Genomic DNA, 20,246 nt, shown 5'->3' with positions numbered 1-20,246 from the left:
CCAATCCAGCAATGAGGAATGCTTTATTAAAATGTAGGCCTTGTTTAAATCCTCTTTATGCCCGAGGCGCCTGTTTGAAAGAATTCCTTGATAAGGATGGGAATTGCAACTGCGGCCTCAGGGTACAAAGTTCCCCAGTGCAGCTCTTGTGATTTATAATTTTTCGAACTAAGACATTGGCCACTAAAACCAGTGCTATTTAAATATTGGATATGGGGTCGACAAGACAATACTTTATTTTATGCTATGCAATTTTTAGATGTGACGTATGCAGGACCGATTTTTCATTGTTTTAACTAATATGAAAAAATGTAAATGATTGTGAAGGAAATATTTTGTTTAACTTTGTATGTGTAATTATAGATAGGTAGGAATTAATTTAATGTTTTGAAGACCATGGCCTAAATACATGTTTTTACTACGTAAAAAACAAAAGTGTTAAACATTTTCTAATTAAATTGATTAAACTTTGGTAACTACCTATGTCTGTTTTTCCTCCCTTGGCCTGGTTGCCGCTCGCAGCTGAGTGCTGAGCCTGTGACTTTGTTCCTGACCCTGATCGTTTGCCAGCAGTAGTGTGTGGAGAGGAGCTTTGTAACTACACCGAGGAGAGTAAAAGGCGGCTACTACAGGGGCCGGGACTGCGAGACCCAGGGTTCCGCGCAGGATCAACGCAGCGCACCTAGATCTCTTCCCGCCCCTGCTCCTCCCCGTTTGCCTTGCCTGGCCTGTGCCTTCAAAACAGCTCGCGGCCCCCGCTTCGCGGGAGCCGCTCGCAGCTGAGTGCTGAGCCTGTGACTTTGTTCCTGACCCTGATCGTTTGTCAGCAGTAGTGTGTGGAGAGGAGCTTTGTAACTACACCGAGGAGAGTGAAAGGCGGCTACAACAGGGGCCGGGACTGCGAGACCCAGGGTTCCGCGCAGGATCAACGCAGCGCACCTGGAGTCTCTTCCCGCCCCTGCTCCTCCCCGTTTGCCTTGCCTGGCCTGTGCCTTCAAAACAGCTCGCAGCCCCCGCTTCGAGGGTGCCGCTCGCAGCTGAGTGCTGAGCCTGTGACTTTGTTCCTGACCCTGATCGTTTGCCAGCAGTAGTGTGTGGAGAGGAGCTTTGTAACTACACCGAGGAGAGTGAAAGGCGGTTACAACAGGGGCCGGGACTGCGAGACCCAGGGTTCCGCGCAGGATCAACTCAGCGCACCTGGAGTCTCTTCCCGCCCCTGCTTCTCCTATAAAAACGTGCCACAGACGCATAGCGGGACGCGTGTGCGGGACGCCAGACGAAGCCCGGACAAAGGGCGGACAGTCTTAGACAGTCCGAGACAGGCTGAGACTGGACTGGACACGCCACTTTGCCCTTGCTGTTTCCGATCTGCATGGTTGCAGTAAGACTATTCACTCTAGTTTATAATCTAGATCTTGGACATTCTAGCTTTGTCTCTGCGTATGCCCTCATACATTATAAAATTGTTAATATTTGGGTTTTATCACTAGTTTATTAAGAATGCCTAAAAAGAACTTAGCGGCGGGAGGTAACTCCATAGAAAACTATATGATACAAGTAGTCTCAAAGATTAACAATGAGAGGCGCGAATCCTTAGGTCTTAGCCTGTCCCCTAACTTGTCTCCCTTAAGCCCAACACCAGACTCACCGTGGATTGATATACCCTCCCAGGTTGAGGGAAGTGCAATGTTAGTTTCTGATACCCTTGAAAATGGTACCTCAAACCAGAGCATTCACATAATACAGGGACAAGACATAGTTCAGGCCAATGACTCGGATTCCCAGTTAGTTGACACCGAACAAGATCAAATTGTGCAGGAGAGTGAGCAGTTAAATAATGAAACTGATCCCCCTGTCCAAGACCCAGCGCCACGTGCTATCAGAAAATGTAGAAAAACTCAATTATACCGTGGTGGAGCTCATTTAGGGAGGAAGAGGGCTGTGTCACCCGTGAGAAGTAGGGATAAAAGTAGGGGAAAAGTAGAAGAAGCCGAGAAGTATAACGTGGATGAGGAGCTATTATCTAGGATAGCTGATCTAATCGACACTAAATTTAAAATCTTAATTAAACCAGTTGTGACTAAACTGGACAAGCTAAGTGCAGATATAAAGAAACTAGGAGCAGATCAAAAAAAGTTTGCTGAAGCTGTGTCTAATATATCAGACACAGTTACCAGCATGGTTTTACCCGTAAAAGAGGCCTTTGGACTTACATCTGAGGGAGGCATTACCTCAAATACTACACACGTAAATTTACAGGAACAGACCCCAATTACTGTGTCAAATCAGTTACTGCCAGGAGACACACTACCCCCAAACCCGCCTGTAATACCTGTACCTAGTATAGAAGAAGACACTGTACAGTTTTTGGAAGATGCGGCTCCATTAGTGCTGGTACTGGCAAATGTCCCCCCACTAGCCCCAGATCAATCAGAATCCCCCCCCGGCAATAACAAGTAAGGCCTTGCACTGGTTATCAGGCAACATGCAGTTGGCCCCGTGGGGGAAACAACAGCTAGCTGGAGACATTAAGTCAGCCAGGAGGGTTCCATGGATAGGTCAAAACCCCAAAAAATTCAAAGGTGATTGCATTATTATAAACTTTGCCAATTCTGCTGTTTTACCAAACATCCTGCCAAATATTTTGCCGCCGCAGCGCAGAAGAGGTACCATCATTCCTCTCACCCTAGAATTTTTCGGCAAAAAACAGCGGAGTATGACTTATCCTAAGCCTATTCATACCTTTACCAGGCCTACATGGCCAGCAACAACTAATGGCTGGGGTTTTGATGTACCTACTAATATCTGGGGCTATAGCCAGGATAGACGGGAACGCCCTATACGGCCACCCCCTCCAGATCAACATTACCCTACCCATTTTAATAATCATTTTAATATTCCCATCTCCAATAGGTATGGCATCTTCTCAGATGAGGGGGGGCTGGATGGGGTGGAATGACTACCTGACACTTTCTAACCTCCTCCTCAATGATCGATTGCCAGAAGATATAGACTTAGGAGACACCGTCCAAGTGTTAGATCCACAAGGTGGAAAGGTTGTGGCATCGGGGGTTGTGAATCAAACTGACATACCAGGTCTACTTAATGATATAAACCCAGTTTTTCCCCCAGTTTGCACTTCGGCTAATCCTGGGATAGACCGGGTACGCTGCAGCACAGGCTTAATACCCATTAGTCAAGATGCATGTGAAAATGTGGCTATAACACAACACGAACCAAAAAAAAATAAGGAGGGGCTATTATCCTGGAACATAGCTGGACTGCAGGATAAATTGAAAAACAAAGATTGGTTGTCTTTTGTCAAAGATTACCCCGTTATATGCCTCCAAGAAACCTGGGTAGTGGGGAAAAATGTACATATTGAAGGTTATCAGAGTTTTATAATCTCGGCAGTTCCTTCACCTAGTGGTAGAGCCAAAGGGGGTTTGGCAATTTTTGTTAATTTGACACTTATATGCCATAAAATTGAACATCACTCTGGCAATAACAATATTCAGGTTGTCGAATTTAAGAGGGGTAGTATAAGTTTTGTACTGATCAATTTTTATAATGCAGTGAGTCAGTCCGGAGATTGCAATATTGAGTCATTGCGTGAATTCCTAAGGGCTAAAGATGGTTCTCTCCCCCGTCTCAAGATAATAGCGGGTGATTTCAATACACATCTATGTGGGAACCCTAGCCTGAGATCTGCTGGTCAAATGGGATGTAATAACTTGGAAGGAATTCACTTTGATCACTCGCGGAGGGGTTCATGTTTAAATGACTTAATGAATGAATATAATTTTTTTACTGCTATGTCAATAGCCGCGGAGCATACTGTATTTTCAACCCCTACTTTCAAAGGTCACGCAACAGGGTCATACATAGACCATATTTTACTTTCGGCAGACTTTGTTAATATTGTTGAAGATTTTTCGATCATTTTAAGCATTTACAGCGACCATAATCCTATATGTATTACTATGGGTGTGAATATACTCGAAAAACGTAACCCTCAAGAGGATTGCGGTGTAACAAAATGTATTAATGGCAAGCGACGCATAAAATGGTCAATGGTGGACTGTAAACAATTTTATTCCTCTATCAACGATGTATGCCATCATGATCTGACAATATGCACATCTACTGCTTCAGCACCATCCCAAATTTTGATATCTTTTAATGAGATAGCTAAAAAGGTGGAGTCAGCAACTGTTCGAAGGCCAGTCGTGAGCTTAAGAAAGCCTTAAAAATAAAACCAAGAGATCCATCAACCACCAGGGTCTTGCGGGCTGAGTATAAGAAGTCACTCGCCATTCGCAAACGTGCTGTTAAGAAAAGCGTATGGGAGTCTTTGTTAGATCCAGCGATATTAAAAAACAGCTCAAAGTTCTGGGAGATCATTAATAAGCCCATATTTGATCACCCTAGTATTTCTAATGTGGGCACTAACATCCCAGAAGAAGACTGGATTAACCACTTCAGCTCCATTTTTAAAGGCAACGGTTTGCAGGTACAATGTAGCCTAAATGAAAGTAGAGAAAAATCCTTGTTCTTCACAATTGATGAGGTAATAAAGGGAATAGAAGGTCTATCAAACAACAAGGCCCCAGGACCTGACGGTCTTCCTCCTGACCTTTTTAAATCTTGTATAACACTCTGGGCACCGGTCCTTACAGCTGTACTCAATGCTGCTGTGTCATGTGGATGCCCAAAATCATGGGGGGTATCCACTATTGTGCCTATTTTTAAGAAAGGAGACCGTAGTAGCCCTGCCTGCTATCGACCAATATCTTTAATAAACTCCATGGTCAAAGTTGTGGGAGGAGTAATATTGAATAGATTGGTCAGATGGTCAGAAGAAAATAATATAATATCTTCAATCCAGTATGGATTCAGGCCTGGACATTCCACGATTTCACAATGTTTAAACTTATACCTCATTATTGGGAAGTATACCAAGGCTCGAAGAGGAACGATCCACATGGCGTTCATGGATCTATCCTCGGCTTTCGATTGCGTGAGTCGGGGGAAGCTCTGGGACGCCATGGTAAAAATGGGTGTGGATCCAAACCTAATTGATCTGCTAGATGACATGCATTCGGACACCAAAGCAAATGTCAGATTCACCCAAGACCTAAATGTGACCAAAGACTTTGGGGTGCATCGAGGTGTCCGACAAGGCTGCATTCTGGCCCCGTTCCTTTTTAATCTATATATAAATGATTTGGAAGAGCACCTTTTAAGCACCAATACGAATTATCCGTATATTGGCCGTAGGGGGCTGCCAGTCCTGCTATATGCGGACGACGCAGTCCTCTTATCAAGGACAGCAAACGGACTTCAAATCTTATTAGATTCCTTCCACTCTTTTATGAAGTCAAGAGAGTTAAGTATTAATAACTCTAAATCTTTCATAATGAAGGTCGGACTGGGTAATAAAAAAGTAAACTGCCTAAATGTAAATGGTGTACGAATCCCCACAACACATACATTTTCCTATCTTGGGGTCCTCTTTGACAGTCAATTAAATTGGGGACCCGTGATTGAAAAAAAGAAGGGAGAGGTTACTAGGGTAAACGCGGCAATAATGGACTTCTCTAGGAAAGTGGGCAATAGTCCAGTTGCCGCCTTACTCCAACTATATCAGGCCAAAAGTATTTCCACAGCTTGTTACGGCAGTGAAATTTGGGGTTATGTTCCTCTGGAACCCCTACAGACTGTTGAAAATAATTTTTTGAAACAAGTAGTAAGGGTCCCCAGGGGTACGGCTAACTTCTCTGTGCATGAGGAACTGGGGGTTTCCTTCGTAAGTGACAAGATTGCTGTCAATCCCATGTTATGCTGGATGAACTGTTGGTTAAACGACAACATACCACTCACCCAGCTTATTTTAAGAGAAACACTCACATGGGATAACAGGATGAAGGTTCCCTGGTTAAAGTATCTATATAAGTGTTTTGCTGATTTGGGTCGTCCTGAACTCTTTTTATCTCCTGAATCGATCACTAAACAGGATGTTATAACGGTCAAGAAAGCTTTTATTGATTCTAGAATCCAAGATAGGGAATCACGTGAACTAAAAAAAGAAAGTGTCCGTAATCACGTATTAGTTAAAAGCACCTTACTCATGGAACCCTATCTATCTTGGCAAATGTCTAGTTACGACCGTTTTTTACTGATCAGGTTCAGGTTCAATTTGTTTCATTTTATGTTGGCTGTACCTAAGGGTTCTCATCGTGGACATGTGTTGCCGGCTTGCGGCTGCGACGATAAGTCTCCGCAAGACCTGGCACACTTTCTGTTTTTTTGTCCCTTAGATGTTGTTCCGAGGAAACTATATTTAAAACCCTGTCTGAAAAAACTAAATTTTACACAATTTCGCCCTGCACTGCACTTTCTTCAGCTGCTAAGTTGTGAATACACCTTATATATATGTAGTTTTTTAAAATTGGCAGTAAAATTTAGAAACAGTATGGAAGGATAAAAATACTAATATATGAATTGCTATCACCTCTTTTTTAACGGACTCCGCAAATGCTCTGAATGCTTGTTGTATATTTGTCCTTTTTACGATTATATCATAATTGCACTTTATTTTTACTGTATAATTGTGTTTTTTTAATTGTAGTGTAAATGCTTTTATGGTTGTCAATACGAACAACCGAATAAAGTTTATTGACTGACTGACTGGTTATAGCTCGGTGTTTGCTATCATCCATGCATACTGAATCGCATGAATGACTCTGTGCACGTCCGTGCCCAGCACTTTACCATGGTGTACATGCTTTAGCGTCCTCGCTACATGTTGATTTCCTAATAGTTTCTATTTTGACCTAGTTATATGAGGAACAACCACGTGAGTTATAAAAATATTGGTCATTGCTTCATTAAATTACCATATTTCTGGGTCCCAGTAACAACAAAGGACATGAGAGGTATGACCAGACTCCATTACACATAGAGACACACTTCAGTAGACAGAAGGTAACCAGCCTTAGACTCTCCAGTGTTATTCCCTTTAACTAGTAGAATTTCAAATGCCCACATGTTTGATTTACTTTCCAACAGGTGTGCACATTCCAAATTATTCCTACCCGCCCTTATTGCATATTGTCAGACCCATTGTGCAGGCAGGGCATCGTACGCAAAGGTTCATAATGTTGGATATATCTTTTACCCAATATTGTTAACGTTTACTAATGGCAACGTAACTTAGTGATACGTCACAAAATGGGAAGTGAAAAAAAAGTGCGTCAATAAAATGATAAAAATCAGAATTGCAGATGCTGTACTATTTTCTTTCAGAAATGTATATGTTTAAAAGCGTTGTGATCTTTTTTATACCAAGCTGTGTCCTATGTTAAATTACCTGGCTAATAACACAGAATGGAAACCGGAATGGGGGAGTTCAAGTTGCTGACATCTCATATTGTGCTATTTGAGATCCCAGCTCTGCCAGTACTCTCCCCACCTTCACTGCATTAGAAGAGTCCATCTCCAGTCACCTATCTTACAGCATACTGCCTTCTGGGGCCCCCTCTGGACAACTCAGTTCCTTCCGGGACCCTTATTTTCGCGTTAATCACCGTTCAATTGGGGAGTCACACTACTCCAGCCACCAAAATGGAAGACCCTGATACCAACACTCCATCCCAACTGAAGCCCGCCATGCACCGGACACTGTGCCCATAGAGTTTCCAAAGCCAAACCGGCTTCAGCAACAACTGTCCGTTAATGTACATCAAAATCCAAAGTTCATGAACTACTTTTTCTCTTCCAGCGTCACCAGTAAATGTAGGATCTTCAGCTGCTAATTGTTATTACTAATTCTGGTTCTCGCACTAATTTAGTTAAAGATATTTGTGTTAATTCAAATGCTTCTGATTTTTATTTTATTTTAAAGTGTTATGCTATTTCTAGCATGAATCTTTATTAGATGTGTACTTTTTGTGTTTGTGGTATGCACTCTGGGAGTCCCTGTGCATGAAAGGTTCCACGCATAGGTCCTGCATGACAGTTGCTGCGGGACGTCCATGTGAAGGGTCGCTGTTCAGTGGGCCCCTTTTATTTGTGGAATACATCTTCAAGAAACTTACCAGATGATTCCATGAGTCATTTCCTCTCAATACCTCTCTGTCCATTTCTCTGCCTTTTCCTGCAGCGTACTTATACTGGCAAATAAATGATGCCAGCTGCACATATGAGGCTGTGAGTGTGGTCTTACCTTCGATGTGCTGTGAGGTCATCATCTGTTATGCATGCACCGCGGGGACTTTTCTCGACTGGGATATTTGCTGTGATGAGGCTGTGAGCGTTGAACCAGATGTGCCGGACAGGGTGCCTGAAAGAAAAGAGCGATTACCTGTTATTTAGGAATACACAATGTTCTGAGGTGTAATCGTCATTTCATAAACAAAAGGTCTCAGAAACTTATAATCACTTACTGACAAAGTATTTATAAAAAGGCAAATAAACATGTTTGGGTCTGAACCAGACTTTCATAACACTTTGTTGTGAAACTAAGAACAAACACTATATTGCACTTGTAAAGAAAAGTGATAGTAATACGACATAACAGTAACTAAGGTAGGGGACGACAAGGAGCAGGTGGTTTATCAAAAGGCTCTGGGATACCAGATCACATCCACATGGGCTGGGCATGATAGATCTGGTTGGCATAAGCTGTAAAATAGTTACCCAAGCATAGGGGGTTGATGGACCATTGCACATCTGAGCACCATTGATTTACATTACTAAGCGGCTTCCGCCGCAGTAACTCCAGCAGAAGCCCATCGCCCCCACTGTGAGGCAGTGGATACGGTGTTGAGAATGAGGGAACAGCAAATTCGCCAGTGTAATCCCCTGAAAAGAAGAGGAGGCACATTTGGGATGGTGAAGTGTCAGACCAATGGAACAGGAGACCAAGATATGCCATGAAGGCAATCAGTGGCTGAAGTGGGCAGGGTCTCAGGGGCACATGATGCCTATTCTTTTTTTAATTTAAGAAAAACTGCTTCACTACTTTTTGTAAAATGACAACAGTCCCGGGAGTGTTAATTGAGAGGGCTGGAATGCTTTGGTTAAAGTGTAAGGCAGGGAGTCTACTGTGCTGTCAAACCAAAGGAGGGCCAGACAGCTAAACAAGCCTTTTTGCCATGTTGCTGCTTGCCAGAAAGAAATGTAAATGTGCATAACTGGTTAATCGGTAAATGTAGAGGGTTCTTGATATAGGCTTTAATTGATGGAATCACTTCAAGCTTCCTGATGACACGGACGCATTCTTTTTGAGTTTTGCAAGGAGTTACTAGCTGAGCGGTGAAGTGTGTGCTTTTAAAGGACAGTCATAACAAGAAATTGGATTATGGACAGTCTGGTTAATACTGAAATCTATATTTAGGAAGCACGTTTTTATCTTAAACCTTTTACTGCATTTTGTAGCAGTCTGTCTTACAATGTGTGTAATGCAAGCTTAAAATAATGACTTGCATACTAACAGTGTTTTCTGTCACAGACTGGGACATCGTAGCACTAAACATACACAAGTCACTATTATCCATGGCTTTCAGGTTGCACCACAGACCTCTGAAGAATAACTAATAGAGGTTTCATAATGTACGATAGTGCTTTTCTCACTGATTAACTTAAGATGCATTTAGTTTTCATTTAAGCTGTGCCTTATTTTATATGTAATTACCTGAAGGTGAAAGACTGAAAAAAATTACAGAACACTTTGTTTTTTAGCCACCCCTTTGAGTTGGCTCCTATGCTCACTCACCCCACACCCTTTGCACACTGCGTCACCGTTCTCACTGTTTTAAGTCTCACTGAGGCAGCACATGCACTTTGTCTTCAAGGCATGCTGTTTCTAGAATGTGGGATTTAGCACCTCCCACTTTTTCATTGGTTCCTGTCATTGTTCCTCATAAATGCTTGTTTTTGTTTGGTGAATATGCTAATTAGTCCCTCCTTTTGGACTCTATAACCTGCCCCTGTTAAATGTGCTCTTAATCTTCAGGTTATTTAGGATACTTTGAGAGCACTCAGTTTTTGTTGGCCTGCCTCTGCTCGTGTCAAGTGTTCTGTATACTTTGTGTTCCCGGCCGCTTCCTTTGTTTAAACTTCACCCCTCACTTAATCTCCCAGCACTTAATCTGCCTGTGCCATCAAAACCACCCCTTCACTCCTCCTACAACGCTCCTTGCCCGCTCCGAGCATCCCCCTCCAAGGTCACTGCTTGTATTTAAATTCTGAAAAGCTCGCTCTATCGTGTTTTGAGCTGCTATTTGCATGCCTTTATCTAGTCTTTGAAATAGTCCCAAGACACACGATACTGAAAGCGTTCAACAAGGGAATTCAACTATTGCCGTAGCAACGATTGGCATATGAAATGTTGTTTTCCTTCCGTAGTTTGTTGGGATTTGCCATTGCTTCATTCTGTTTGTGACGGGGAGAGCTGACGCCGAGACTCTAACCCGGTTCCCCAGTCCCTCAGTTGACAGACCTGACAGTTATGTCACACCCTCTGAGGTCGTGTGACGCATGGGGTTACTCTCTAGACATATTAAGTACAAAGATCCCGCCATTGCGAGCTCTGGAATGGGTTGTACATTTTAATGCTCCTCAATGCAGCACCCTAGACACAATACTGCGGCACCCGCACCAGGGCAAAAAAAAACCCCGATATTCATTGGCCTATTGACTTCTCTACTTCTCGCTCTTCCACAGAAAATCATCTGTGAGCAGTACAACCTTTGAAGAAGCTTCAGTAATGTGTTATTATTTTAATTTTAGTTGTAGAATATGAAAATCTGTGAATTTTTCTTAACGGTCTGACTATACAGTGTGTGTGCCTAGATTATTTTGTCCTAGGGAGCTTACTGAATGCGCTCTTGTCCAAGATGGCGATTAGGTGTTTTCGTTACTGCGCTTCCTGCAATGAGATGCCCAACAATCCATCCCTGTTGGTTCTTCTATCCACAAGTATGGCCAAAAAGCTCTGTTCTTCGATGGGGGACAGGCCAAGGACCTCTTTGGCCTCAAGATGGCATCTGTGAGTGAGGTAGGAGCAGGGGGCTGCCGTGCAGTCTCTAGAAGCTTGAGCCGCAAGTGTAGGAGCTTAAATTGTCATTCACTGATTTGGAACTCCCAGGGATGTGAAACTAAAAGCCCATTCAAACTTGAAAGCTCATGTGAGATACTAACCTCAACTGAGGTGATTCATGTAGTATTGAGCAATGCCGAGGTTAGTCCAATTACTGGCGGCGCACCGATAACTAAGGCTGTGCATCCTGTTTAATGTGGCAGACATGGGAGAGCACCAATGCAGCTGGAGCATCAGGGCTGTCCCCTAAAATTGCCTTCGCTTTCAGACACAGGCGTATCTTTACATCGTCTCCCCCTACTTAATGTGTTAAGCCGCACTCCCACCCACCCCTCTTCCCTTGACTGCCTGCGGCCCCATGCACAAAAGAGGATTGCTTATATGCTGTCAGAGTCTGTTTTTGTTACGTATAAACTAAGATTCTGGACAGTCAATCAGTTCTCATTCTTTCCTTTTCCCAAAAAATCCTTCTGCAATTATTTGTTTATTTCCAGTTATATGCTAATAGATGTTAAACAGGAACTGCGCACTAACCTTGTTTAAGGGCATGCAGTGCTTAGTGGCAGTTTAATTTACAAGCATCAGCCAACAGTCAAGGAAGGAAGGAGCAAAGTGAGACATTTCAAAACAACACAGAGGAGTCCTAACGCATCGAAACTACAGAAACACAGAAGTTAATAGAATATTCTTTCCCATTAGTTGGGTCAGCATTTACATCTTGCTATTTGCCCTCCGCACTGCTGTACTATGGCACAAGCGAGCTAATATTCCCTAAGGCGCTTTTAAGCCATAATTTTCGGGTTTGTAAGCACAGACGGCCTGAAGGATAGTGACCCTGGGAGGTTGGGTCTACTGCAGATGTCATGGCTGATGCTAGAACACACCCGGGTCCACATTAAGAGGGTACATCCTTTTATTGGTTGTGGACAGTGCAGTTCAGTTGCAGGAAAAACAAGCATTTGCAATGCAAATTGGTCTCGGATTTGTGAGAATTAGAGGTATTGGCATTGCACAATGTCTTTTACCAACTAAAGGAGTGAAAGAGGAAAGAAAATGCAAACAGAAGGGATGCTAGCGAAAGGAGGAAAATTAAATGGAGATGAACAAATCGGAGGAAAGGGGGTGAAAAGAAAATATAGGGGAAAATGGAAACGGCAAATAAAGATGGAATGATAAAAAAAGAAGCAAAGAATGCAAAAATGTCAAAACATTAACACATTAAATAAAGCAGTGTTAGACCTGGCATCTTTGGCGTGGTAACCCCTATCTTTTTGCCTCTACCTCCTGAATTTTTGATGCTGTGCTGGATTTCGTTTTTGCTGGTTTAGATGCTTTGGACACTCTGCCACTGCTGATCAGTGTCAGAGTGTAAGTGCTCCCGGTGTAACTTGTTATTATAATTGGATATACATGATTGGCATATTTGTATCACCATGAAGTCCCTAGTAAAGTGCACTGGGTGTGCCAGGGCTGGTGATGACAAATGCTACTAGTGGGCCTGCAGCACTGATTGCGTCACCCACATGAGTAGCCCAAAAATGGTGTCTCAGGCCTGCCACCGCAGTGCCTGTGTACAGTCTCTGAACTGCCATGTCCTCCTGGTCAGTGTCCCCACTGACCAGGCCTAACCCTTCCCTTTTTGTGCACATTGGTCACCCCTATGGAAGGCCCAAGGTACCCCCTTGGGCAAGGTGCAGTGTATGTGAAAGGTAGAGCATATACTTGTGCAGGTGACATGCTCTGGTGGTGAATTACAGCCATTTTCATGAGGGAACATGAACCAATATTAAAGTACTTTCTAAATGGTACCTTGTCCAAATAGGGACCTTTACTTCTAAGTCAGGATAAGGGGATTACATTCCTAAAAAAAACCTGCTCACCCCCTTGGTAGCTTGGCACGAGCAGACAGGCTTATCTCAGAGGCAGTGTGTTAAGCATGTGTGAATATACACAGTAATACAGTGAGAACACTGCAGATGGACACAACTCCGGTTTTATAAAAATAAGTATTCATTATATAGACCTAACAGAATACCACAAACGACAAAAATCCACAATACTACACTTAAGATTACTTAAAACATGATTAAAGTTGCTTAGTTCAAGTTGATGATATATGCTACAAAGTTCTCAACAAAGTACCTGGATTCATAACGCAAAGTAAAGAAAAGGCTCGCAAAAGGAGAGATGCGTTGTTTCTGTGATCCGGGGGAGATGATGCGTCGTGCCTCAATGCTTGCGCACAGTAGGGGATGCGTCGTGATCCTTACTGGTGCGGAGGTGATGCGTAGATTCTCGGCCTGCGTGCCCGTTGTGGGGCACAAGATGGTGCCTTGATGCGAGGATCCGGTTGCGATGTGAGAAGATGGTGCCCTTGACGCGGCAATGCGATGACTATGCGTAGACGCCCTGGCAGCCTTGCGACGACTCTGTACTTTGGAGCCGTCGACAGGCCCTGCAACATGCTTCTCCGGTGATGCGATGGCAACTCTCTCGATGGCGTCACGCTTCTCCGGTGATGCGACAGCAGGTAGCTTCGATGAACACACGCTTCCAGGAAAATGCGGCGAATGCTCGCTTATCCGGCAATGCGACAATTTCAGCTGAGGCGGAGAGACGCTTCCTCTCGGTGCGTCGCGCTTCCAGCTCCCAGCGACAAACAAATGTCTGGAGTTGAGAATTCCCAGCAAGGAAATTCAGAGGGGAGCTGGAGATGAAGTCTTTTGTCCCTGACACTTAAGCAGGAGGCAAGCACAGTTCAAGCCCTTGGAGAATATTCTGTAAATGATGAAAGTCCTTAAAAAGTTCCTTCTCCTTTCCTTGGCAATGAAGCAACCACTACAGGCCAACCCAGCAAACGGCACACTGGCAGAGGGGCAGTCAAAACTCCTGCAGCTTCCTTGGTTCTTCTGCTTGGCAAAAGGTTTCTTGTTCCAGAAGTGATCTAATTTCTCAGGATCGGGGTATCAATATTTATACCTCAAAATCATTTTTTTCTCTGAAGGCAGAGAGGCCTCTGCCTAGTCGAAACCAGTTCCTGAGCACTTTGTTTACATGACTCTCTTCTTCCTTTCACTGTGCAGGGCAGAGACATCAGCCACGCCACAGGAGGTGGAGCCAGCACAGGGGAGGGAAGGCACAGCTCTGGAGCACTTGGTTGACAAGATTCCTTCTCTCCTTTTACAGTGCAGGGCAGAGACAACAGACAAGCCACAGGAGGTGGAGCCAGCATTGTAGAGGGAAGGCCCAGCCCTATTCAACTTCTTCCTTTATGCATTAACATGAAGGAACATGAAGGAACCAATGTTAAAGTACTTTCTAAATGATACCTTTAAACAAACTCTGAAGTAAACAGCCATCCGATTCAGGCACAAAGGGAGTTGACGCCGAATTGGAATTCCTAGAAATGCGGAAATTAACGGCACATGAGGGAACAGGGCAGGGCACAGAGACTAACACCAGCGCTAATAGGTTTTCAATGTCATGTGACACGGGGGTCGCCCAATAGGAAAGCTAGTTTGTTAAGTGATGTGCGGTGACTCCCACAGAAGTAATGAAGGGAGGACCATCAACATTTTACCTTTTAACGTATTAATATGAAGGAACCAATATTAAAGTACTTTCTAAATATTACCTTTAAATAAGCTCTGCAGTAAACAGCCGTCCACCATGATAAAATACAGTTGTGTGTGCGAGCAGCACTGCACTGCAGAGCTACGGTCGGTGATATGTCCCAAAAGGCATTTGCAAACAGGGAATGGCAAAAATTGTGATTTCCTATTTTGTGAATGCATTTAAGGAATCTCAATTTGTGATTCCTTAAATGAAATGCAGGAAGCCAAAAAAAATGTGCGACCTGCCTTTAAGGAATCACAAATTACCACCAACTAATTAGCAATTTCCATGAAAAATGCACGTTTTTTGCATTTTTCAAGGTGCCATGTGGCGTACATACATGCCCTTAGGGTATGTATGTGTGCCACATGTGCATGCTTACCTTTTAGGGGGTGCAACAGGGTGGCCTTTTGGACCCCCTATCACCCTTGAAATTGCATTCGCAATTTCAGACTTCCTATTTGGTACTCGTAAATTGCAAATACCTTCCCATTCATTCCTATGGACCTTTAGGCCCATAGGAATGAATGGGAAGGTATTCCTTAAATGCAAATTGCAATGTGCGATTCGCAATTAAGGAATATGTAGGAATTGCAATTATTATTGGGAAACCTACTTACATTGCTTTTTGCGATTCCATAATAGCGAATCGGTAAAATTCGCTACTATGGAATCGTAAAATCCAAATTGCTACATCTGGCCCTTTGTTCCTTCCAGTTACCATCATTAGCACTGCCTCCAGTCACTGTCAGTTCCAGTGACAATCAGTTCAGGTTTCCCAGACACCATTGGTGTCAGCGACCCCAAATCAACATCAATAGCACTGCCTGGAGTCACTATCAGTACGAGGGTTCACAGCCATCATCTGTACCGCTTCCCCCGTTTACCATCAGTTCCAGTGCTGTCAGTCACCATCACCACAAGTTTCTCAGGTCACCATCCATTCCAGTGCCCAGAGTCAAAATGAGGAGCCCTACCTCCAGCCACCATCTGCACCAGCGCCTTCAGTCACTATTAAGTACTCAACCCATCACAATCACTATTGGTACTAGTGCTCCCGTAAACCACCAGTACCAGAATGCCCAGAACAATTTAGTGCCTTTGTTTATAGGTTAAAGATAAATACATGTTTTCAAGTTTCTACTACTCTAAAAATGTATTCAAGATCTATTCCCTCTTTAGAGACCAAGTTACAGGAGAAATATTTCACGCCGACTCATAACATACACACCCTGCAGCCGGAACTGCAGAAAAGGATCAGAAGGAAATGTCTCTCGTAACTCAACACTGGTGTATGCCATAGGTGCCAGATAAAAAGCATAGTGTATTTTAATACCAAACATTTTTGAAGGCTAAGCTCTTTACTATCATTTTCTTTTTTTGGGATAATCTTTATTAATGTTCAGCAAATTACACAAAGAAACTATAGCACTGATAATATGCACAGTGACAGCAAGCAGTTACAAAAGCAGCTTTGGTGGGGTGCCACTACGTAACACAAATAGTTTCTATGGCGAACAGTAAACTTTTATACCGCAGATCCCTATTTTGTTCATTACAACAATAACATTAACAACCGTGTTTGTCCAAAGAAGTCAGTTTGTGTGTTTTGTGTATCCGTCCTTTGTGAAAGCTGTGAGCGATCAAGCATATGTGTCCGAGTATATACTTAGGGGCGTTAGAGGGGGAGACCCTGCCCTTCATGCAGGTATGCATGTGATTCTGCCGACCCCTATCCTGGTGTCGTGTCGCACCGTATGCTTTACGATTGTGACATGGTGTTGGAGGGTTATAAGGTAATGGTATATTTTAAGTTGCAGTTGGGTAGATTGCACTCAGTTTTGCTTCTATGGTGGTTAAATATTCTTGCCATTGCGCGGAATTAGTCGATGGGGGTTGCCGTAGAGCATTAGTCTGTTGGGACTTGTGCTCTGCCACAAGTGCCCTGCAAAGGTCTAAGAGCCATGTGTGTGTAGCTATGGCTAGTCTGCATTTTGCCAATCAAAAATGCCAGGTCCACAACCCTATTAAGATTCTTACAATGGGCATTGCGCTTCGTTATTCCTAGCAAAAAATGTTGGCCCTGTGCTACTATCGGGCACCCACTGTCTGTCAACATCCCGGCCACATTGTTCCAAAATGTCTGAAGCCGGGGGCATGCCCAAACCATGTGTGGGAAGGTGACGTCTGCGGCTGAACACCTAGGGCAAATGGCATTGGAAGTAGGATACATGCGTGCCAATCTGTGCAGTGTGAGATACGAGTGATGGAGGGAATTAAATTGCGTGTATTTCAGACTGGCATTCGTGGATATGGTCTTGGGATGACTTATGCATAGTGCCCAATGCTTATCAGTGACATTAGACGACCGTGCTTAAGGGAATTGTAAATCGCTGTGATCGAGTTTTTGCCACATCCATGTGTTAATAGAGTTTTCAATGCCTTAGATATAGTGAGTTCTGTGTGTGTATTACCCCATATCTGGGAAAATTGCTGTGTCAATGTTATGTGTAGTAGGAAAGTCCCTGGTGGTACACCGTAGTCGTCCACCAGCTTCGCAAAGTCGCATAAATTTGAATCTACAAATAGGTCCCCCGATATATCTAGTCCAACCACTCACCATGTTTCAAGTTCCGAGCACTTGTGACAAGTGTAAAGCCCAGGGAGCGCTCCGAAAGGAAGATCAGAAGCATATGGTGTGGGCCGGCTACTCGGTAGGACATATTTTAACCAGATGCGTCTAACTGCTGACATTAGAATGTTGCCCTGCGTTTTCTGCAGCAATGTTTTGGAGTGTGACAGCCATTCCAGCATGGTTGGCTGTCGCAGGGCTACCGCCCAGGGGTCTGCCTCAGCTAGATTACTGTGCGCAAGCCGCGGCATGGGCCATTGTAATTACACAGCTGCAGAGTAGTGCTCAGAATCTGGTGCCCCCAATCCTTCTTCGGATGTAGGTAGGTATTATTTCTGAAGCACCACTCTGGGTCTGGAGCCACCCCAAATCAGGAACACCCGAAGTGACTAAGTCTTTGAAGAGCCTATGTGGTAGCTTGTATGGGAAGGAAGAGAAAAAATACAAAAGTCGAAGGAGTAATAGCATCTTAGAAATAGTGACACACCCCATGGAAGATAAAGGCAGACTCGTCCAGAATAGGAGAGCAGCTCAGGCTCTAGTGATCTTTTTTCCCAGGTTACCTTCTATAATGTCTACCTGAGAGTGATAAATTTGGACCCCCAGATTTTTAAAGGTGTCATAAGCCCATGTGAGCAGAGTACAAGATAGATTGTGGCTTTGTTCTGTGGACAGGGGTTGCATTGGGAATACAACTGATTTGGACCAATTGATATTCGGGCGTGTTCATTCAGCAGCCCCATTAACTCTTGCAGAACTGTACTGTGGCCTCTCGAATAGATTAACGTGTCCGCTGCATCGAGAGAGACAATGTGCCACTGCCCATAAGTTTGTTTGCCCCAGTCTAGAACACAGCAGCGTAGCCTGTATGCGAGGGGCTCCATGGCCAAGGAAAAATAATGGGCGATAGGGGGCATCTGTGTCTTGTTCCGCGTTCTATGACAAAAGAGGGAGAAATTATGCGGCCCATCTTGACTCTGATCCTAGGCTTTGCATATAATATCCTTAGCCACCATAAAAAATTAGGACCCATGCCAAAACATGAATACACAGAAACCTGGGCACACATACAGATATCAACAGTTAGATCAACATTTGGTAGTAACAGTTGTAGACACCGGTGGTTTTCTTTAAAGGTTATTTATATAAAGAAGTTCATAGGAAAAACAACGCCAGGCATAGTATTCATAAAAAAGAGTCCTTGATCCTTTCCTGCATATTTTCCAGATGGCCATCATGGGTGCCTATTGCCGTGATGGGGACTGCGAGGCTTCGGTTTTTAACAACCATGCCAGCATCCTACCCGCTTTGTCTCCTTCTGTATATTGTCAGGCTAAGTATTGCTTATAGTCTAGGGCGCAGACACTGTCCATCGTCTACTTGTATGCTAGGCGAGTCTTGGCCAATGTGGGCATAATATGTTGGTCTGAGGAGGAGAGTCGTTCACAGCGTTGTATTTCCGACTCGTGGCTCTGGAGCTCCGACGTAAGCGCCATACGAGTACCATACACTGCCTTAGTCAACTGCCCACAGAGAACAGTCTTAAATGCATCCCATTCGATGCCGGCATGTGAGGCAGAGCTTGTGTTCGTTTGGAAATATGAATCAATAGATTGTGTTATGTATGCACAAAGTGTTGTGTTTTTAAGTGCCTCTATGGGAGGCACCAGGTCGGAATGCTAGTTTTATGCGCTCCCATGACAATTGCAACCGTAGCGGATTATGATCTGATATTGTGTGGTCTAAATACTCTGCATGCGACACATTAGATATGGCTGTCTCGGAGCAGTAGATGGTGTCTATGCTTGTGTGCAGACAGATCATTAATCTTGGAATAGTGTGGCTAGGCTTGTGTTGAGGGATGTTTGCTCTGCCAGGCTTCGCAGACTTGCATATTGCTGGCCCCATCCTTCATGTGCTGTGCTAGGGTAATGGATTGCGCACCCAGGAGTGGCGGGCGTAAGTGATCTAAGCCCAGATCGTGTATGTAATTATAGTTCCCCCACCCCCCGTTGTGCATATTGTATGATATAACGGAACAGACAGACTGCAATAAACATTTCTAATGCCAAACTCTCCACCCCAGGTCGTGCATGGGGGCACGGCTGTTCTTTGTTGTCGGCTGCATAATGGCCACTATAACAGTTTGTGTCTGCCATGGCAAGTTCCCGCTGTTGCTGCGCACAGGCAAGCGGCTTGAATCCTGCGGTGGTGATGCGTGAGTGCCCTGTTGTTTGGTGTGTTGTGGCTTTTTGACAGGCGGTCACCCGAGCTCTTCAGCAGTGTTTGATCTGGAATCTTGTCCAAGACAGACTCAGATCTTGAGACGGGGTGTGAAGTTGCCAAGGTGTTCTATCTGGTTGATGGGTTTTTCACTTACTTTTGCTGCCTGGGCTTTGGTTGGTCGTGGTGCTCACCCTTTGCCAAGATTTCTACGTGTGCCTGCAGTTTTCCATGGTTGACGAAGTTCAGTTGAGGGTGCGTTCGGAGTATGAGCAAATCCATTCTGGTCTATCCAACACCAGGACTCCTCAGGAGTAGAACAAAGGATAGTGCTGTCTTTATGCCGGATGTGCAGCTTAGCAGAATATTGCAGTGAATATTGGATTTAATGTTCCCGGAGGCATCTTTTAACTTCCAGATAAGAAGATCTATGGCGTTGCACTGTGTCACTTAGAGAATATGGTCTCTATCTCTGTAATTGATCAGTCAGGGGATCACAGGGCTGGGATGGTTACACGGTTGGGTTGGGGGGGCGCGCTCGGCACTCTATGCGCCTGTTCAACTGGAAAAAAATTTGGAGAACTTGCCATCAAGGATATCCATGGAGAACCAAGTCTCTAGATATAGCTCTATACTTTGGCCTTTGATCCACTGCGGCAGACCTACTATGCG

The 20,246-nt window shown here is 44.1% G+C and overlaps 1 protein-coding gene across 1 annotated transcript in view; it reads right to left on the bottom strand.

The window, feature by feature from the left end:
* The window catches only part of FBXW8 (F-box and WD repeat domain containing 8), a 599,303-nt gene that overhangs the window by 45,254 nt on the left and 533,803 nt on the right, over window positions 1-20,246 (bottom strand). Inside the window, exon 10 of the mRNA XM_086943265.1 lies at window positions 8,228-8,344. Coding sequence (XP_086799391.1) covers window positions 8,228-8,344 — 117 coding nt within the window. The remainder of the gene's footprint in view (window positions 1-8,227; window positions 8,345-20,246) is intronic.

The sequence above is a fragment of the Lissotriton vulgaris genome, chromosome 11 (genome assembly GCF_964263255.1).
Source record: "Lissotriton vulgaris chromosome 11, aLisVul1.2, whole genome shotgun sequence".
NCBI lineage: Eukaryota > Metazoa > Chordata > Amphibia > Caudata > Salamandridae > Lissotriton > Lissotriton vulgaris.
Note: the sequence above shows the minus strand (reverse complement) of the source record. Positions and strands in the feature narration are given on the sequence as shown.